Raw genomic sequence first — 22,506 nt, forward strand, 5'->3', positions numbered from 1 at the left:
GGTGCCAATTTGTCCCATGACTGGTGGTGGTAACTCCGAACACTCTCATCACCAGATTTCTCCCCTGTCAAGTTTTTCACTTTATAATTAGTAAGTAATTTGTGGGGAGATAATTTGAAACTATCTTTTAAAAAATCTCATTCCTCATCATCCTTTCAACCACACTTTTTGTATCTGTTTTTGGAACTAGTTTCATATTTCAGCCTGTGGTGTGGTGAAGGTAGTGTGTTTCCTCTCACTGGAAGAGGTCGGACCTACACTGGATAACCATACAATAAGGCTGTTATAGAAGGAATTCAAGTATTTGTGGAGTGGTTGCTACTGAATTTTAAGCTCCCTTGCAACTCTGAGGTCCAGTGTTTCTATGAACATCTTTCAGGCAGAGAAGCTTCTTATATTCTCCAAAAAGTTGACAGCTAATTCCTTGTTATTATTCTTACCTTTGATGTTGATACATATAAAAACAAATAATGTATTTCAAAATGATGAAAGGTTTATTAGAGAATTCAGTTCTAGGTACTTCTATTGACTTTGAACAGAGTGTGAATATTTCTGGGTACACTTAGGAAAAAAGAACACTGATATGAGAGGTTTCCTGGGCAAGTGTATGGGTAGTGATTTGTGAGTACAAAGGCAATGTGGGAAGTGGCAGTCAGGACTGAACAAAATAAAACCTTTTACTGATTCCTTTAAAACAGTTAAAATACACTGTTATTTGGAGTGAGCTCAGGGCCCTGATGTTGCTGGTAATGGGTGTCTGAGTCTTAGGAGCCTGTTACAGGGGGAAGTTGGAGTGGGAGAGAGCAGGTAGGAGGGGCTCAGGTGAATATATATGTTTGAAGGGGAAGCAGTGTTAGCATGGTACATTTTGGGTCAGGAGAAGCCTTGACGTAACTGTAACTGTACTCCCATATCATTCACATTATTTTATAGAGCATAATTTCTAAGTTACCTCTTTGGCAGGTATAAATATCATTAGTGCACATTTGGGCTGCCACTGCTGGTATGATATTCTTTGTGAGGCAGAAGTTTCCTGATTTTTTTGGAGGGTATGACCATTTATTTACATGTCCAGGCCAGAAATGTAGAAGGGATCCTAGTTTCCTTCTCCTACACTTTCTGAATCTAGTTGATTCTCTCTAATAATTACATCTTAAATTCGTTTCCTACCTCTCTTGTAACCCAATGCCTCACCCTTAGTTTGGGCCTTCATTGTTTCTTGCTGGATTCAGAAGTGGTCTTCTAACTGGTCTCCTTTCCTCTGGACTGACCTCTTGTTGCACCCTCCACAAAGCCACCTTAGGCTTCTCTGTTGCTACCGGAATAAAGCTCTTGATTTTGTAGGAGGCTTTTATGATCTGGACTCGGCCTTTCTTTTCTGCCTCTTATCTAGCCAGTCATTTAGTGTCATTTTTGTCTGTTTTGGAATTTCATGAATGCCCTGTGATCTCTCACAGTGCTGCTGTTTGCCACAAATGCCCTTTCTTCATTCTTTACCTGAATAACTCCTGTTTACTTCATAAAGCTATGACCTGGTGTCACCTGTCCTCCAGCTGTCTCAGGTGCCCTTTTCTGTCTGCACAGTGCCCTTCTCCTCTCTCATAGCCCTAGTTATACTTTAAGAACATTGTAATAGTTGATTTTCTTTTCTTTCTCCCTCCTACTTGCTGAGCACCTTAAAGGGTATCCTCTGTGCTTGGTATAGCACGTGGTACTTACTGCAGAAGAGGTGTGCAGGTAGAAGCCACAGGGCCCAGCTCAACAAATGGGGAACTTCTGAGCAGTTAGGGCTTTTCAGAGTTGGGATGTGCGGCTTTAGGAGTGGTGACTTTCCTATTTCTGGAAGTGTGAAAACATATAGGCTGGGTACACTCGACAGTAGTTGCACAAATGGGATTTTTCAGATATTTTACTCGTAATAGATTGAGGTTATAAGTCTGGAAAAATGAGTGGGTTGAATATAAACCTAAACTGATTTCACAAGTTCATCTGTAACAGGTATAAAATTTAGAGGAAAGTAACCATCTTACTGTGTTTTTTTTAGTAAAAAACTAAGGAAATATGTCTGTGTTAATCTAGTTTCAAGCTTCAGCCACTATTGCAGTTGCCAATTCTAGGTAATAATCTCTGGTGATTTTAGCACAGTTGATTACGTTTATTTATTTTAAAAATTAATCTTATGAGTAGATAATATATGCACATTGTAAAAATTTAAAAAGCATAAAGGGTATACAGTGAAAAATAAGTCCCCTACACCTTCTAGTACCATCCCTGAGCAGTCCAGCCACTTAGTTCCCCTTGCTTGAGTCAGCCACTGTTGCCTGATTCTTGTCTTTCCTTTAGAAATAGTTCGTGTATATATAAGCATCCATGTGTATATGTATATATACATCTTTCAACAACTAACATACCACATACTTTTCTGCAGTTTGCAGAGCACTGAACAATATCCTGGTCAAGGATCTCTGTCACTTGATACAGAGTTGTACTTTTTCCCCCTTCAAATGGCTGTATTACTTATTATTATATGGTTGTACTTTGGTTATTGATCAGTTCCTGTGAGGAAATTAAGACCCAGATTTGGAAAGGGACTTGCTTAAGGTAGGAGAAGTAGGGTTAGAGGAAGCAGAAGGTAGAGATGACCTGAAATGGGAAAGTCACACATGAGGGCAGGGGAGGCTTGATGAAGGGTTTGTCACCTGATCATTTAACCCTGAGGTATAATCATGAACTTTCAGAAAGAAGGCCGTGGCTCTGAAGCTCTAATACTTTATCAGAAACCCTCAGTTCTTGCTTTTTAAGGTTTTGCCAGAAGACGAAATATTTGCTTCCAGAGATCTGCAGGCTCCCTGGTATATGTCAGTTCAACATCGTAGATATTTTAACATTAGTTTCACATATCACAGCTTCTGGTAATAGTGTTTCTCAGTGTTTACACTGTTTTGTCTTGCTGCACAGATTGTGGTCTTTTCAGAGGCTTGAAGCTGTCTTACTCTTAGGGCATAGGTCACACATGCCTTAGTGAGTGGTCAGGAAAGACCATTGTGTTAATTGCATTTTGAGTTGGGAGTAGAACTCTGGTATTGCTTCTTTTTCACAAGACCACACACTTAAAAGCAGGCTACTGAGAGGCTTTAACAGATAATTAGTTTCTTCTGTATTCCAGAACATTCCCCAATGTCCAGGAAAAACATGTAACTGTGTCTGTTAAGTGTCAGTAGCTTTTTTTTTTTTTTTTTTTGAGACAGTCTCGCTCGGTCACCCAGGCTGGAGTGCAGTGGCGCTCTCTCGGCTCACTGCAACCTCCACCTCCTGGGTTCACACCATTCTCCTGCCTCAGCGTCCCGAAAAGCTGCGTCAACAGGCGCCTGCCACCATGCCCAGCTAAGTTTTTTGTATTTGTAGTAGAGACGGGGTTTCACTGTGTTGGCCGGGATGGTCTCGATTTCCTGACCTCGTGATCTACCCACCTCAGCCTCCCAAAGTGCTGGCATTACAGGAATGAGTCACCGCGCCTGGCCGTCAGTAGCTATTTTAGATATCCGAAAAGCAAAAACTTGCCAGAATGTAGCAGAATATTCCCACTACCCACCCTCACCCCATGGCTGTTCTCTGCTTTCAGGAATTCGTCATCATTTTCTAGGAGTTGCAGGGAACTTGTCCAGAGTTCTAGCAGACACTTCTGGAGGTCAGCGGCTGTGTCCTTTGCAGAGTGAGGTTTCTATGAGAAAGGCATTACTTCTAGTAAGTTCAGAGAAATTAAAAGGCTATTTGGCTGTAGACAAGTGTATTCACTTTAAATCTGTACTCTGTGTGTTCCAGAAGGAAATGGCTTTACTTACCAGCTTCCTATTTGTAATTGCCATTTGTTTCCAAGTAAGGGAACATAAGCAAAAATGTTTATTTTTCAGTTTATTCAAATGTTTATATTTTTGGTAGTTTCCTGTTTCTTTTTTTTTTTCCTTTCCTTTTCTTTTTTTTTTGAGACTGAGTCTCCCTCTGAGTAGCTGGGATTACATGTGCCTACCACCATGCCCGCCTAATTTTTGTATTTTTAGTAGAGACAGGGTTTTACCATGTTGGCCAGGCTGGTCTTGAACTCCTGGCCTCAAGTGATCCACCTGCATTGACCTCCCAGAATGCTGGGATTACAGGTGTGAGCCACCACGCCTGGCCTGTAGTTTATTTTCTGAAGTATTTTGGCTCACTCTACATTCTGATAAACAACTGCTGTTCAAATTTCTTTGTCCCAGTAGAGTGTACATTTAACTTTTGAGCAGATCTGTTTCTTTAAAGGATGATTGGCAAGTGAGAGTCCTTACAGATTGATACATGCCAAACTAGAGAAAATTTGACTTCAATAATTGGCAATTTCTTCTCTAATCCCAGAAACTGCAGTTTTAAAATTTATATCCTAAAGACTGCAGAGGGAAAAGAGAACTACCTTGTGAATGCCTCTGATTTTTTGACAGTTCCTCAGAAAAGGAGCCAGCAAGCAGGCTTCCACAGTTTCATGCTTCATATTCCTCTAAGCTGCTGATAGGACCAAAGGGGCTGCCTTCTCAGATCTCCTCCTCAGCCCTTTGCACCTCTCCCTGTACCCTCACTGGCCAGCTACACTCACAGCCTCATTTCCCTCCCTTCTCTCCTCCTTTTCATCTTGCCACACTGAGATGCTCAGGTGCCAGTCTTACCCGCTTTTTTAACTGCAGTTAGGGCCCTGGACCCCTTTGCCAGACCCTCTCTGCTTACTTTGGGGTTCTGGTCTCTGGTCTGCTGCTTCTCTCCTTGTGATAACTGAGACCTAGAATAAAGGAGACAGGACGTTTCTGGGGAAATAGTAAGTGTGGCTTTGAATTTGTTAAGTTGGAAGGCTGTAGGATAATTAGGTAGATTTGCCTAGTAGGTAATTGGACACTTGGGAGGGATTGAAGGTAAAAGAGAGTGAGAGAAATTGACAATTAAGATATCCCATCAGTGGTGAAATGGGCTAGAACCTAGTGTACTAGGAGAGAAGGATTTACATTTGGAGAGGAAAAGGGACCTTTCCTTGGGACTAGAATGAAAAGAATAGATGCTCTAATAGATCTGCCGGGGTGTTGAAAAGAAAGACAGAAATGGGGTTCCTCTGTGCTAGTGGAAAGGGACAAGGACATTGAGTGTGAGGAGGTGGGGAAGGCCTGTAAGGTTGGAATAAGACTAGGGAAGAGAGGGTCAGTGAGGAAGGGATTGCTAAGTGGAACTAAGGGCCTCCCCTGAGACTGGAGGTCATTGTTGTGTAAGAGCTCCTTCTCTGTAGGATGGATTTCCTTCAGCAGTGCTGAGCGGCAGGAGTAGAGTAAGGGGTGGTCAGGATGCTAGAGCTGCCCTTTGAGGGTTTGGAAGGAGTGAACCAGCTGAAGGTGCCAATATGACTGTCAGTAATGTTGCCTCTTTAGGGCTTGGGCTGTGGAGAACGTGAAACTAGGTGTTCATGGCTATACTGGAGAGAAGGGAAGTGGCTTTAACTGGCTGCTGCATCCTGCGATGAACACAGCCCCTGGCTCATAAATGTGCCTCATAAATGTTGGCTGACTTGGAGTGATGGAATCAGAGAACTGGTTTTGTAGGAATCAGAGGTGGTGATGGGATCTTTGATAGAATGGCATTTTTGCATTTGTTTTGGTTATGAAGTAATTCTTTAGCGTGTCAGGATATTGAATACTGAATATTGAAGCCAGGGAGAACATGGCAGGAGACCAAGGCCTCTGCAAGTCCTGTGTGGGTCATTGGTGTTGATGGCATGAGAAGTAGCCATTATGAGTAGAAGCTGTGAGCTTCGGCCGGGCGCGGTGGCTCACACCTGTAATCCCAGCAATGTGGGAGGCCAAGACAGGTGGATCATTTGGGGCCAGGAATTCGAGACCATCCTGGCCAACATGGTGAAATCTCGTCTCTACTAAAAATACAAACATTAGCTGGGCATAGTGGCGTGTGCCTGTAGTCCCAGCTACTTGGGAGGCTGAGGCAGGAGAATCGCTTGAACCCAGGAGGTGGAGGTTGCAGCGAGCCGATATCATGCCACTGCACTCCAGCCTGGGTGACAGAGTGAGACTCGGTCTCAGAAAAAGAAGTTATGAGCTTCAAAGTAGAGGGGATTTGCATGAGGGCATGAGGAAGGGATGTCTGGGAAGGACCTAGTGATCCTAAATAGTGCTGACCCTACTGTCTAGGCCCTGAGGGTCAGGTGTTGTAGGAACTGAATGATAGGCAGGGGAACAGATGACTTCTGAGGAAAGCAAGGTTGTAGGAGAAGGTGGGAAGACATTTATGAAGAGGCAGAGAGTGTAGGAGGCTGTTCTGAATAGGGAGGTTCTCAGAATGGGGAAAAAACAGAAGGCCTGCAACAATGTTCTTGACAGACCCAGGAGGGTTTGTGTCAGAATCCCTGGGGCCAGCAGTGGGCTGATGATTATGGAGAAGTGCAGCATGGCAATAAGGTGGCTGTTCTGGAATGACTGCTGATGCCACTGATGTCAGAGGAGACTTGTGCCAGGCTAACAGTTAGGTGTATTGCATTAATGATCTTATTTGATCCTCATAACATGTATTACCCTCATTTTACAAAATATGGAAACTGAGAGAAGTTACTAATTTACCTAAGAGTCACGTGGTATCATGTTTCCAAACCTATTTCTTGCTGGCGGTGCTGATTTCTTTTGTGCCCCTACCCTTCATGTACGGTCCTGTTCAGAGATAGCATCGGTGTAGGGATGTATAATGCATTCTTTGATGTTGTATTGCTGGAAAGCTTACTCATTCCCTGCCCAAACTTGCTTGGCTGTGGCTCTCTAGCACCCCCTGGTGGCAGCAATGGTATTGTGATATGCTAAGGTGAGTGTGAACACTTCCTAGCCAAGGTACCTCGAAGTCACTGATGTGCTGCAGCAAGAACATTTCCTTTGTTGGGAATGTGGCAGTTATCAAACACAGCCTTTAACAGTTGTTTATGTACCTATCTTAACTGCAAAGGAAGAGTTTAATGTTTGCATACTCCTACAGTGTTTAACTAAGAGACTTTAAACAGAGTGTGAAAGGAGAAACCCCAAGGGGAATCAAATTCTGGACTGAGCCCTTCTTCTTCATGGGTAACAACGCCTTCCACCTTAGCCCAAGCATAAGGGCCATCCCTTCCCTTATATCTGGGATGATACTCTTTCCCTCTTTTCTTTCATCTTTATTATGTACCATTTCATTAGCTTTTTTCACTAGCCTATATACATATTTGAATATCTCATCTAAAAACAAAGAAAGAAAAGCTTTGGAACACCCCCCACTTCACCATCTGTCTCCCATTCTTCTAGTTAAGTTTCTTGAAGAATGGTTTATCGAACGTCTTTCTTCTCACTCTTTTCCCAACCTGCTGCCTCATGGCTCTGCAAATCTCAGTCTGCCACCAATGATACCCTTTGTGACCACTGAATGAGAGAGGGATACCATAGTTATCAAGAACCTGTGGGCAGGGCAGAGAGTGATGTGAGCTGTAGGGCTTCATTGAAGGTCTTGATGCTGGCAGCCATTCTGAATTTCAGCTATTGCTTTGCAGTTAGAGCTGCTGCTTTCATGAACTCTCCATAGCAACAGAGCCATAATTATTGTTGCTGATTGGTTCTATTAAGCCACATTGGGTAGGCCAAGTATGGATAGATAATATTGGTGTTTTAGAGACATCTCATGGGTTGCCTGTCTTTCCTTCTGGATTCTGCGTCACTTGAGAAGTAGATCCAGAGGTCAAATGGGGATCTAAACATGAACTTTCTTTTTGGTGAGAGCAAGACTAGAGGATGTGACTTAGATATTCTATGAGAAATCTGCCTTGGAATCTGCTGATTGTGTGAGTGGGTCTGCAGAGCAGACCTTCTTCCACCAGCCACAAGGAGGCCCTCCGAGCTTGGCTTTCATTTATCAACCAGAGAAGGCATTGGTAGCTATTTATGGTCTGTCAGTTACATATCTCACCGCTTTGGTTCTTCATATCTGGCTTTCCATGGCCTCTCTGTCAGTGCTGCATAGTCCTCAGCAGGATTTCTGACCCTAGATGGCAAGTTTTATGGAAGAGTGGTGGTCCTGTTTTGGACTTAAAATAGAGGGTGGCTTACTGGGTTGAATTTTTATCCAACTGAAAATTCTTAGGACTGTTTCTGACAATTTGGATTTTTTTATAGCTAGATTATTTGTACATATGAAAGGCTCATCCATTGATTAATGAGCTAATTAATGAAGTCAAGCTGATAGTATCCTTCCTGCTATCACAGGTCCATTTTGTTTATTTCTGTCTATTTTATAGGTTGAATATAAGCTGGGATTCCAAGTGGACAATGTTTTGGCAATGGACATGCCCCAGGTCAACATTTCTGTTCAGGGGGAAGTTCCACGCACTTTATCAGGTAAGTAAGATTCTTCGAAGACAGAGTTAACATACTTTTTCAACTGCATCCCCTGTGGCCCCAAAACAGAAGTTTACTGATGTGTAGTGTGTATTACTTGATAGGCATAAGATATACGAGTACTGTGAAAGGTAATTTTTGTAAATATTTGCACTGTGTTCTTAAACCATTCTCTCTTTTCTGTTCTTCTGGAACTCTCTGTGCTCCGCCCTCCCTGTCTCCTTTTCTGCATTGCTGGTACTTACCTCCACATGAGTCCCTGTGCCTGATCTTGTTTCGCTTTGATTAGGCACAACATTTCACCCTGTGGCCCAGGTGATCTTTGTACAGTCATATTTGACCCTGTGACATGAAGCCCATCAGTGCCCTCCACTCCCATCAACTGAACATTCCAGACTCACCACCTTGTGTCCTGGATCCTTTATCATCTGCCCCTGCCTGCCTGTCTAGCCTTGTTGCTGCACTTGCCCCAGAGTTCTAGCAGTTCCAGACTACATGCAGTTCTGATCTTCAACCCTTTGCATGTGCTGGTCTCAGTATTTGGGATCATCTTTTCCTCTTTCTGCTTGTGAACTCCTTTCTATTCATCCTACTCATTCTGCAAGACTCAAGATCTGCACTGTCTTTTTCCTGCCACCTTCCTTTCTTTCATTTGTTAACTTCTATTCTTCCTACCCCTTAGAACCTTATATTTAACTGTTTTTGCACTGATTACATTATCTAGCAATTCCCTTGATGCTTAGCATAGAGTATGGCACAGGATAGGCACTCAGTACAGTCTGAGTAAATGAATAAGTGTCTTATTTACACCAATTTAACTGCTTTTGAGCTAACTTCTTAGGCTCTTGAAGTTGTGGTATTTGTAAGAAATGGAAATTTTTAAAAATTGAAAGTATCAGCCACAATAGTGTTGTGAAACTTTTTCTGGCAGTCATATTCACTGTTATCAGTGACATACATTAAGCTTAAAGAAAGCACAGGAAGGCTGCTTAAATTTTTATGGGCAGTAAAGGAATTTAGAAATGCCCATATCTTTAATGCACTCATACAGATGGTAGAATGATATATTTTAAATCTGTAGGAAAAGAATCTTAAAGATTGGGGAAAAAAATTATATGCACTGAAGTCTGTTATCCCATTGTTACAATTCTGTGTTAAAATCAATTTCTATTGAGAAAGGTGATAGCTGACAATTTATCAGATTCATTTACAGGTTTATATTTAATCTTTTTATTAAGAGCAGACATACTTGCATTTTGGTAGTGAGTTGTCTTTCCATTTGATCATGTAATTTCTGTTGTTACTATTGCTGATGTGTCTGTTAAGGTTTGCCTTATGATCCTTCAGCTTTAGTGTACTGGAATAGCAGGACTTATGAGACAAAGTGATTTTTAAAAACAATGAGCAAAAGCTGAAAACAATTACCTCTTCATTGATGTCTTGGTTTATTCTTTAATACTAACTTTTATATCCATAATGAATTAAATGCTTAATGTCTAGAGGTGTGGTAGTCTGAAGATCTCTAAAAACTTTTGTTTAGTTACTTTAGTTAAATGTATTACTTTTAGTTTTCTTGCAGCAAAAATAAGTAATTCTAAAATGTTTAAAAGAATCATTTTGGGGCATTAATGTTGATTTTTAGAAAATGTAAAATATTTTTCTTACCTTTTTTAAACAGTGTTTCGGGTAGAGCTTTCCTGTACTGGCAAAGTAGATTCTGAAGTTATGATACTAATGCAGCTCAACTTGACAGTAAATTCTTCAAAAAATTTTACCGTCTTAAATTTTAAACGAAGGAAAATGTGCTACAAAAGTAAGGAATTTATTTACCAAAATATGTTTTACGTGTATGTGAGAAGGTGAAAAATAGAGTTTGTTGTTTTTTCACAGATTTAAGTATGACCAACTCGTGATTATAGTTGCAAGTGAGAAAAGAGCCCTGGCAGGTGAAGTTTTGAGATAACCCCAGATAGTTGGTAGCCAAGAATCTCACTCAGGCCTCATTCAGCCCATGCTTTCTCAAATCTTTTGTCAGAATTGCTAAGATGTTTTCCATTAGGAATAGTGCTAAAATGGTTGAAGAGGTAAAGAAATAAGAAAAATCTGTTGGGACTTTTGAGTAACTATGTTAACTGTGTTTCCCTTATCAAGTTACTTTTATGCAGAAGCATTGCTCTGGGGTGAGATAGACCTGGGTTGGAATGACAGCTCTGCTCTTTTCAGGATGTTGATACAAGTTACTTAACCTCTCTGAGACTCAGTTTTTTCATCTGTAAAATGGGCGTAATACCTGTTTCAGAGGTTTGTTGTTTTTTACGATTCATTAAATCTAGCCTAAAACTTAGAATACCGTATTGGGTACTTACCAAAGTTCTTTTTGGTTTTGAATTATCTGTTACTGAAGAAATCAGAGTGGATATGAAAGAGTTCCAGCATGCTAGGTCATAAATAATTTTAGAGTTCTTCCTTACAAGTTTAGTCCAACCCACTCACTGTAAGTTCCACAAAGCTACAGTGACCCAAATTTACAAGGTCACATAGGTAGAATTGGTTAGTATCTAAGATGGTGGGGAAACATCCTTAAAAAAAACCTCCCAAACCCTGAGTGCTTACTGTGTTCTAAGTGCTTGACAGGTATTACACCTGTTTAATCCCTACAGCAACCCTAGGCAATGGGTTCTCTCATTGTCTTCATTTTCAGAAAAGGAAGCTGAGCTTCAGAGAATCTAGCTTGCCAATATCAGATAGCTAAGTGGTGCAGCTAGGATGCAGACCTGTCCTCTCAGCCTCTTTGTTAAACTGTGTTTTAATAAATTTCCCAATTGAAATCAGTGCTGAGTGTTATGAAAACACCTAAGGCCAACAAGTGAGTTGTAATGGCTAATGTCTGGGTACGTGCCAATAAAAAAGCTGCACTACATTTGAATAGACATTTTAAGAAAGAAACGTTAGCATCTTTCAGCTTTAGTGTTTTGGTACAATTTTCAGTTCTACTATATTGAGTTATGTACCAACTTCCATGTAATGTTAAAGACAAAGGAGATTTCAGAGACTCTCTACTCCAATGTAGTCGTTACATATTTGATATAAGGAGATTGGACCCTAGGCTACCACAGCTAGCCAGTGAGGAGTGTAAAACATTCAGTTCCTGATCCTCAGAGAGATGGGCATGACTGTACCATGGTGCTTCATCTGTTACTCTCAAATAAGGCAGAATGATAACCAGACATGGTGTGGCCTCCGGATCCCACCAGTGCTAATATCTGCTAAGGTTAATGATCAGCTGATACTCGAAATGGTCACATACTTTCTCCATTTTCTTTAATATGTATGTGAAATTAACATTAAAATTCTGTGTTGGAGTAATTTTCTATTCTGTTTTAGACTTAAGTTTTTCTCTGGCCCCCTGTATTTGTTGGTCATGGTTTTGGCCACCCAAGTCACCCAGTTCAGGCTCATGACTCTTACTTTATTATGTGATCCGAATGTATTTATTTATCTGGTTTTCCAGCCTACTATATTTCAAAAACTGTCTGCAACAGAAAACATATCTGTACTATATGGAATGTTAGTAGGTGTTACTAGCAAGAAAAGTTTCCTTTATCATATGAGGATGGGAATTATGGGTTAGACAAGTTTTGTGACCCCATAACTCCTTTTAGTCTTTACATTCTAATGTTCACTGTGAAGATCCAAAGAGACACTATAGTATGTGGCTTTTCCCAAACTTCTTGATCATAGGAACATTTTCATTGAGCATCTAGAAGTAACACCCTTTGGCTAACAGTGGTATAGACTATTGATTGGTGACTGTAGTGATGATTATCAGAATAGTAACGTAGCTTTCATTATCTTGCAACAAATACCTGTTGCTGAGTTCCAGCAATGTTCTGATAATTATAGTAATTAAGGATTTTCATGGAAAAGAGAATTTCTAAAGCATCATTTATCTCCTTTTAAATTCAGAACTTGAAGAAGTAAAAACTTCAGCCTTGGACAAAAACACTAGCAGAACTATTTGTAAGTGTTACTGTATTATCTTTATCCATTATTAGAAATGAAAAATGGTTGACTGCATATAAACATGATTGCATGAAGCTTGGAGGCCTCATGGTTTCCAGTTTGTCAAATGATAATGACACCATGCTGTTATTTTGCCGGTACTTTGTAGACCGGTGGATAGGTCATGAAACTGTCAGAATATTGAATATTTTGAGAACTAAAATTTATACGTATTTTGTAATGAGTAAGCTAAAAAGTTTTACAAGCAGGAATATCATATATTTTTGAGTAGGCATAATTATATGAAATATGTGTAAGATCTTTATTAGCAGAGGGTTAGAAAATCTGGCTTGCAGTCTGGACCTAATCTTAAGCTAATTTCATCCAGGTGAAGGTGTAAGCTTAAAGATATTATGTTACTTAAACCTACAGAGCAGATATGCAAAGTAGATTTTTATTTTTTGGTATTGGTTGTGTTTAGATATTATTACAAACTTCTTTTTTTTCTTTTCTGACATGAAGACATCGTTGGGTCTTACTCTTCTTGCTGTAGTGTTAATAGCAGTATCTTAAAAGGATACTAGATTCTCTTCGTGCAAGTAGACTTTAAAAAATTGGTTTTGAAAACTTTAAGTACATGAAAGTTCAGAGTACGCTTTGATGAACTCCCATGTGCCCATTCCCCAACCTCAGTAATGATCAACACTTTGCCATTGTTCTTCCATTGATTCCCTCCTTTTGTGGTTGGTTAGGGGTGGAGGAGAGTATTTTCAGGCACATCCCAGGCGTCAGATTATTTCACGCATAAATATTTCAGGGTGGATCTCTTTTAAAAGGGCCTTTAAAAAAACCCTACAATCACCTAATACCTATTCATTTTGATTTATCACATATAACAAAATTAACAGCAGTTGCTTAGTATCTCCAATAGATAGTCCATGTTCAGATTAACCCAATTGTCTTTAAAATGTCTTTTTTCCCCCCTGAATCAAGATCCAAATGAAGCCTACACAACTGTTGGGGTGATATATGTTTTGTATTAATCAGAAACCACCAACCCTTTTATTAATATTATTTATTTATTGAAGAAATTATGTCATTTGTCCCATAGAACTTCCCACATTCTGCATCTTCCTGAAATCATTGACCATGATTTTTTTTTTTTTTTTTTTCCTGTAAACTGGCAGGTAGATTTTGCACTTGATTAGATTTAGAACCAACTCTTTTGGTAAGAATAGTCCATAGATGATACTCTGTGCTGCCTATTTTGTCTTTTCATCACCTTGGGAGGCACAGAGTATCTGGATGTCCCAAAGTGGAATTTTTTTGCCTGTAAAATAATGTGACATATTGTCTACTTGCTGGAATATTTCTGAAAAGAAAGAAAAAACATTAAAATGTCACTGTTGCCAAAGTTTACTTTTAAAATTCTGGTGACTTTGCCCGTTTTTTTATGCTAGTAGGATATTACTTCTCATAAAGAGCAGTATTGCATATTCTTGGCCTCTGTCTGTGTCTTCCTTGCTCCCTCTCTCATCTTCCCGCCCTTTCTATTTATTCATCCACCCAATACCTATGGAGAGTCTGTGGTGTGTTAGGCGGTATGACTGAAGCAGAGGACTAAACTGTGAGCAAATAGACCCTATCCTCGAGGGTTTATAATGTAGTGGGAGAAATAGACAAGGCAATATAGGCAGTGATAACAACATAGCATGGCAAGCTATGATAAGGCAAGCACAGGGGGATTTGGGAACCCAAGGATAGCTTCCTGAGAACAGTGACAGCTCTTCTGAGAGCTGAAGGGTGACCAGATGGTGGCAGATGAAGGGTGAATGAGGGAATGGGAAAAATGCTTAGGAAAGCCTGGAATTTGGAGGTAATTGAGCAGGGCGCATGTAGGGGGATCTGCCCAGCAGAGCCATATCCTCGGCTCTGCCCTGGAAAGTGCTTGGACAGCACTGCTAACATATGCCTCCAGAATTCAGAATTTTTTTCTGCCCCTCCCAAGATTGAATAGCTTTCCCATGGCATAAGGTAATTCTTGATGAAAGTCATGCCTTCATTCAGGCTACAGCCAAGTCTAGCTGCCCTAGAAGTCATTTGGTCTCTACGTTAATCTGTTCTGATTTATTGTTTGTTGATTGAAAGTTTAAATTTTAGAAAAGTTTTATTTTTCTTATTTCCCTGTGTTTTTGAAAGCTGTAAGTTTTATCTTTTATCTTGACCTATCCCCAGAACTCCAAACTTGTATATCTGTCAGTTTAACATCTATGCATGGAGATATAAGGAACCTAGTTAGTAGACTAGGTACTCCAAATTTAACTTGGACAAAACTCTTGATTTTCACATCCCCAACCTGCTTATTTTTATCTTTGTAAAGTTACCCTTATCCAAGTTATCGCTTAAGCCAAAACTTTTCATTCTTCTTTTTCTTTCTACTTTGGTACAATCCATTAGTAAGGTCTGTTGACTGTGTTCCCAAATCCATTTACTTCTCATCTTCACTGTGACGCTCTTGTCCAAGCCAGTGCTGTCTCTCTGAATTACTCTGGTAACCTTCTAACTTGTTCCCTGCTTCTGCTCTTGCTCCCCTACATGGCATTCTTCACACATCATGCAGTCATTTTTTGTTAAGTGGCCCTGTGAAGTTGCTTTGCTTGAAACCTTGCAATGATCCCCCATCTCATTTAGGATAAACCCCAAATGCCTCAAGTTTTGTTCAGTAGAGTTATGATGTGAGTACTCATGATCAGATCTTCCATGAATCTCCAGTCACACCAGTTCTGCTTCTGTTTACATCTTCCACTCTGCCTGCTTATGTCATCTGTATCTTTGTGTTTTTTCTCAGTTTGCTTCTGTGTGTGTGTGTATGTGGCTGTATCTATGTCATTGGGTTATTTTCCCTGTTGCTGAGGCTTTCTTTTTGTTTGTCTCTGTTATTTATTTATTTATTTGTTAATTATTTTTGAGACGGAGTCTTGCTTTGTCACCCAGGCTGGAGTGCAATGGTGCGATTTTGGCTCACTGCAACCTTTGCCTCCTAGGTTCAAGCGATTCTCCTGCCTCGGCCTCTCGAGTAGCTGAGACTACAGGTGTGCACCACCACACACGGCTAATTTTTGTATTTTTTTTTCAGTAGAGATGGGGTTTCACTATGTTGGTCAGGCTGGTCTCAAACTCCTGACCTCAAGGGATCACCCGCCTCGGCTTCCCAAAGCACTGGGATTATAGGTGTGAGCCACGGCACTCGCCTGCCTCTCTTTTTAAAATAATATAAAGCTGAGTATCATTTTATTTAATGAATAGAGCCTTTAAAAACAGAAAAGCAAAACAATTTCTGTTACTCTCAGAAAAGAATAAATGTTTGTTTTTATAAACTTGTTGACCCTTCTGTCACTCTGTCTTCTGTGAGTCAGTGGTCCCTTGCAACAAAACGATGTCTGATCCCTCTAACCCAAACATCATTATTGAAGAAATATGAAGCATATATAGATCTGCACTGTCTAGTATGGTAACTGCTAGCCACATGTGGCTTTTTAACTTTAAATTAATTACAGTGAAGTAAAATTAAAACAACAGTTCCTCGGTTTTACTAACTACATTTCAGTAGCTTTAGTTGTACTTACATTTGAATGCTTAATAGCCACAGGTGACCAGTGGCTACTGTATTGGACAGTACTCTAGAGAACATTTTCGTCACTGCAGAAAGTTCTGTTGGACGGCACTGCTGTAGTATATTTTATGCACTGCTATGTTTTATGTATACCACTTGTGAGTGACTACTATACTCATTAGCCAAAAATTCTATTTAAAATCTTTTTTCTTTTTTTTTTTAATCTTTGTAAAGGTACCCTTATCCAAGTTATCGCTTAAGCCAAAACTTTTCATTCTTCTTTTTCTTTCTACTTTGGTACAATCCATTAGTAAGGTCTGTTGACTTTTGTATTAATCAGAAACCACCAACCGTTTTATTAATATTATTTATTTATTGAAGAAATTATATCATTTGTCCCATAGAATTTCCCACATTCTGCATCTTCCTGAAATCATTGAACATTTTTTTTTTTCTTTAAACTGGCAGGTAGATTTTGCACTTGATTAGATTTAGAACCAACTCTTTTGGTAAGAATAGTCCATAGATGGTCTGTCGCCCATGCTGGAGTACAGTGGAGCGATCTCGGCTCACTGCAACCTCTGCCTCCCAGGTGCAAGCAATTCTCATGCCTCAGCCTCCCAAGTAGCTGGGACTGCAGGTGCCTGCCACCATGCCTGGCTAGTTTTTGTATTTTTAGTAGAGGCAGGGTTTCACCATATTGGGCAGGGTGGTCTCAAACTCCTGACCTCAAGGTGATCCACCTGCCTTGGCCTCCCAAAGTGCTGGGATTACAGGCGTGAGCCGTCATACCTGGCCTAAAATATTTTTTTAAAGCTACAACAAAAACATCAAAAAAATTATGTGAACTTCCACCAATATGCTACTGGTAACTGATCTTACCAAAGAATGGGCACATGAAAAGTACAGAATACTTATTTGTGTATATTGGGTCACAAAGCAGTCATATTTGTTTAAAAAGCTAAATGTGCTTTTTGTTTTTATTTCAGATGATCCTGTACATGCAGCTCCAACCACTTCTACGCGTGTGTTTTATATTAGTGTAGGGGTTTGTTGTGCAGTAATATTTCTCGTAGCAATAATATTAGCTGTTTTGCACCTTCATAGTATGAAAAGGATTGAACTGGATGACAGGTATTGTACATATTTTGGGAAAGAAAAAAAATGAAAGCAGTTGTTTGTATATATGTGGGAGCCCATACACATCGATGCACAGTGGTGCAGGGGAAGGAGGGAGGACGACTAAGCCCTAGCCAAAGGAAAAGTAAGATGACCTAATCACTGTCTCTGGTTTCTCTGATTTTATTTTTATTTTTTAAAAATTAAGAAGTCAGAAATTAGTTTTTTAGTTGTTGGGGAAGAAGCGGAGAACAAGTATGTTTTTTCTATTTGCTTTGACATGACTCTACCTCAGACCATTGCCTTTTCAAAATAGCACTATTTCTTCCTTCTAGCTCTTGCCTTCATCATTCTCCATTCCTCTCTTCCTCCCTCCCTCCATCCATCCAGTAAACATGTATTGAGCACCTGTTCTGATTTAAACCATTGGTTCTCAACCTGGTTGCACATTAGAGTCAAGGAGAAGCTTTTAAAACATACTAGTATTTGGGTCCACCTTCCAGAGATTTTGATGCAGTTGGTTTGTGGTAGTATTTGGGGATTAGTATTTTTCGTAAAGCTTCCTGGATGATTCTAATGTACAGCCAGTTTGAGATATACTGGATTAGATACTATGCTAAGTGCTGGGAACAGAAAGAAATAATGATATACTTCATAGTTTCAAGATTTTAATCTTTTACATTAACCTGTAATTATAAAAGTATGTAATTTGATGACTGTGATATGTAAAGTGTGTGAATACAAAAGGTGCTTGTCCAGCCTCAGTGAGTCAGAGATGACAAGGAGGACATTATAGTCAAGTTAGGGTGAGAGGTACAGATGGAATGATAGGTTTATTTTCATAACACACACTTCTTACTTCCCTCCTCTGTGATTCCCAGTTACTGACTGAAGACATGCCCCAGCTCTGTGACTTCTTTGAAGGCCCTCCTTTATGTGGAGATGTATCACCCATACTCTTTGAACCTTTTCTCCTCTTGTTGCTGTATCCTTACTTGCGCTCCAGTCAAATGATTACTTATTCCTCACTTTTGCCCCACACTTTGCCCTTCAGGACTTTTGTTCATGCTTTCTTCTTCCCACAGGCCTCCATACATTTTCCACCAGTCCAAACTTGGTCCATTCTTCAAATTCCAGCTCCACTGCTGTCTCTTTCATGAAGTCTTTTCTAAGCCTCCCAAACACCCCTTTCTCTTTGTCTCTGTCTCTCTCTCTTGTAGCAGTTACTGTACTTTTTCTTCTATAATTTTTTATGTAATTGTCTTACCTTTAGAATGTAAGCTTTTTCCAGTTAGGGAGCAGTGTGTCTTACTCATTGTTGAGTCACCAGTCCTAATTAGTCTTAACATACAGCTGGGAAGCATATTTGTAGTATAAGAATATGAAGGGGAAGGGAGCTGGTTGGATTCAGTACTGCCCCTTAGTACTCTTTGTCCCCACTGTTTTATTTTCCATTTCTGTGTGGAGAAAGAAGAGAAAAGGGATACGAATGAGAAGGAAGTACATATATGGTTTCAGAATATGTTTTGTGTACATGGTGGTGGTGAAGTTAGGTTTAGATTTTACAGGGGAAGAAATGGCATTTGGAAGCAATTGAGGGAACATTTTGATAGGACTTTGAGAAAGGATACAGGTAGAGAGGTGACTGAAGGGCATGACATTTGGAAGTCAGTCTTGATATACCCAGAGAGTTGCGTTTTCCTTGAATGCTTGCATGTGTGCTAGGGCTGTGAGGCCACATAGGCCAGAATTTTGCAATAACTTTCAGATTCCATGGGGCATCTACCTCTGCCTGCTGAAATAATTAAGTTACCATCCATGAATTGGTATTCCAGTTCTCTGTAGTTTTCGGGCAAAAGTTTCCAGACATAACCTGAGTAAAACCAGCTTATATTATCACATGTTTTCAGAGCATAATCTAGTGGTCAAGAGTATGGACTCTAGAGCCAGACCATCTCTGTTTGAAGCCTGGCTATTCTGTTTACTAGTTTTATGGGCTACATGGAGTAAGCTATATAGCCTATGTGTGTCTCAGTTCTCCTCTGTAAAGCAGAAATACACACCTAGTAGGTATGTTGTGAGGTTTTAATGAAATACAGTAAGCTGTTAAAACACAGCCTTATGTATAGTAAATGGTATTTTATGAAGTTTTTAATAAAGTTGCAGTATGCTAGTATGTCCAGAATTGGTTCCTTCTGGTGGGTTCTTGGTCTCGCTGACTTAAAGAATGAAGCTGCGGACTCTCGCGGTGAGTGTTACAGTTCTTAAAGATGGTGTGTCTGGAGTTTGTTCCTTCAGTTGTTCAGATGTGTCGGGAGTTTCTTCCCTTCTGGTGGGTTCATGGTCTCACTGACTTCAGGAGTGAAGTCACAGACCTTCGCAGTGAGTGTTATAGCTCTTAAAGGTGGTGCATCCGGAGTTGTTCGTTCCTCCTGGTGGGTTTGTGGTCTCGCTGGCTTTAGAACTGAAGCTGCAGACCTTCGCGGTGTTACAGCTTGTAAAGATAGTGTGGACCCAAAGAGTGAGCAGCAGCAAGATTTATTGTGAAGAGCGAAACAACAAAGCTTCCACGGCATGGAAGGGGACCCAGGCGGGTTGCTGCTGCTGGCTTGGGTTGCCTGCTTTTTTTCCGTTATTTGGCCCCACCTACATCCTGCTGATTGGTCCATTTTACAGAGAGCTGATTGGCCCATTTTACAGAGTGCTGATTGGTCCGTTTTACAGAGTGCTGATTGGTCCGTTTTACAGAGTGCTGATTGGTCTGTTTTGCAGAGTGCTGATTGGTCTGTTTTTACAGCGTGCTGATTGGTGCGTTTACAAACCTTTAGCTAGACACAGAGTGCTGATTGGTGCATTTACAATCCTTTAGCTAGGCAGAAAAGTTCTCCAAGTCCCCTACCTGATTAGCTAGACACAGAGCACTGATTGGTGCGTTTACAAACCTTTAGCTAGACACAGAGTGCTGATTGGTGCATTTACAATCCTTTAGCTAGACAGAAAAGTTCTCCAAGTCCCCACCTGACCCAGAAGCCCAGCCGGCTTTGCCTCTCACTAGTGGTGATGGACAAAGTTCTTCTGCCCTTTCCTGTCCTGTTAACAATTATTTATTACCTGCCAGGCAAGCTAACAGTGGTGACCAGAAAGCTCCCATCCAGTTATCCAACAGCATTTAAGAGACATCTGCTGCTTCTCTCTCCGCATAGGGGCCACTGGGATTACCATTTATTGAGTGTTTTCTGTTTACCAGTACTGTACCATGTACTTTATATGTATTATCTTAACACTCACAGCCACCTAGAAATAGGCTTGAAGAGATTAAATAACTTTTTCAGGATTGCTCTTCTAGGAGCAGGGCAGAGCAGGCGGGACTCAGTGTTGTAATAGCTATGTGTTAATAATCCACTATTGTCATTGTATAAAGCACTTGCTGTGTGCCAGGCACTGTTCCCTGTGCTTTAAGTTCATGAACTCCGTTAATCCTCACACAGTCTAGTGAGGTTGGATGGAGCCCATGACTCCGTGGAATTCCTTAGAAAGGGATGATAGTGTTCTTCCATTCCAGGCAGTTAGGAGCCACTGCTTGTTACAAACAGATCTCCTTAGAGGCAGATAATTAACACTGCCTGAGATGTGCTCATGCCAGGGCAGTTGGAGCTCATGTGTGTGGCTTTTCCTCTCCCAACACTGCAAATTGATCTTTTCAGTCTCTGTATTATGCCTGATGAGTCTGTCCTGGATAGGCAGAGCTTCTCTTTACATTCACCCTGAAGTCCTGCAGAGGGGTTGGTCTGCAGCGTGTCTCTACTGTAGTCTTTCCCTATTTGCGACTGTGGGAAAGTTTATTACTCCTTTGTGGGATGCTTGAACTTGTTATCTGGCAGCATCTTCATTTTTCTCTTCCAGTTTCCATTATCCCCACCACCACCACCACCATGCCATTACTGGTGACAGAGTTTCCCTTTAAAATCTTTGATTTTATATCTAATGCCTAACTGTCTGACACATAGTAAAACACTCAGTAACTATTTGGTTGAATAACCAATGAATAGAGGGAGGAAAAAAACCATTTTGTTATACCAATCATTCTTTGCTTTTTTCACAACAGTTTGTGTCAAAAATGACCATTCTGTCTGGTTTATGTTTTCTGTTCCAGGGAAGTGTGGTTTTCTCTGTTCATTGATTGACTCAGTGCTAACTGAGCTGTCACTGGGGCTCACTCTGGCCCACCTGCTGCTTATTGTGCCAGGTACTGGCTTAAGTGCTGGGGAAGGAGAGGTGAATAAACAGGCACTTGTCCTGTCTTTGTGGAGTTTATAGTCTGGTTGGGTGAGACAGATATTAAACAAAAAAAATCCCTACTGGAATGTAGGGGTCACAATCTTTGTTGCATTCGTTGCTGTATCTCTAGCACCCAATACAGTACCTGACATGTAGTAGATACTTAATAAATATTTGTGGAATGAATGGAGGAAGTGGAGTTACAGAGAAAAATAGAAAAGTACAAATTGTAATAAGTGTTTTGAAGGAAAATTATGATCTTTCCCAAAGTTCTGACTTCATTCTAAGACAGGGTTAGTATCTCCATACATAATTTTACTTGCTTTTGAAAATCAAATGAGATAATCTATTTAGATTGATAATTTATTTAGACTGGCTATAAACTATTAAGTGCTAGCAAATATACATTTTAATCTCATTTTCCACCTCTTGTGGTATAGCTATGTAGGTGTTGACTTTAATGGATGTCAGGGGTAGGTCCCTCATTGCTTCTTGCTTCTCTCATGACAGTAAGTCTTGGATTCAAAAAAAATTTCGTTCTGACCACTTAGCATAGTGCTTTGCTTATTTTAGGGACCCACTTAATATCTGTTGAGAGAATGAAAAATTGACATAGATGTCCCTGTAACACCTTTGTGTGCCTACAGTTTTTTCAAAAATTCTGAGGTAGCACAAGAGTGCCACCTACTGTTCAGTTAATGGAGAGACTGTGTCTGTGCACTTAGTCATCAGTGATGTTGGTTGCAGATAATAGTTAAGAAGTACTTTCACATATCTCACAAAAAATCCTGTGAGGTAGATTATCTTAATCCCATTTATTTCCTTCCCTTTTGAGGATGTTAATGCTCCTCTTCCCTCCCCATTATTGAAGTCTGGACTTCTAACAGCTTTGATATCTGGTTTGATTTTTGAGTGGTACTCAACTGTAAAACAGAGTCCTGTAATTCCTTTTTGTTCTAACGACTGGAGATGCATAATATTCACATAATTAATATAACTATAGTAGTATACTATAAATTAGTAACAATAATTTATAAAGATATGTTTGAGGGCCAGGCAATAAGTGCT

General features: G+C 40.2%; 1 protein-coding gene across 2 annotated transcripts in view; it reads left to right on the forward strand.

Annotated features, from left to right (window-relative positions):
- RYK (receptor like tyrosine kinase) overlaps positions 1 to 22,506 on the forward strand; it is a 91,917-nt gene that overhangs the window by 28,895 nt on the left and 40,516 nt on the right. For both annotated transcript variants that reach the window (XM_055295383.2, XM_055295382.2), the window contains exons 3-6: positions 8,327 to 8,426; positions 10,105 to 10,239; positions 12,393 to 12,446; positions 17,031 to 17,175. In XM_055295383.2, the coding sequence (XP_055151358.2) occupies positions 8,327 to 8,426; positions 10,105 to 10,239; positions 12,393 to 12,446; positions 17,031 to 17,175 (434 nt within the window). The remainder of the gene's footprint in view (positions 1 to 8,326; positions 8,427 to 10,104; positions 10,240 to 12,392; positions 12,447 to 17,030; positions 17,176 to 22,506) is intronic.

Source organism: Symphalangus syndactylus, chromosome 10 (assembly GCF_028878055.3).
Source record: "Symphalangus syndactylus isolate Jambi chromosome 10, NHGRI_mSymSyn1-v2.1_pri, whole genome shotgun sequence".
Classification (NCBI taxonomy): domain Eukaryota; kingdom Metazoa; phylum Chordata; class Mammalia; order Primates; family Hylobatidae; genus Symphalangus; species Symphalangus syndactylus.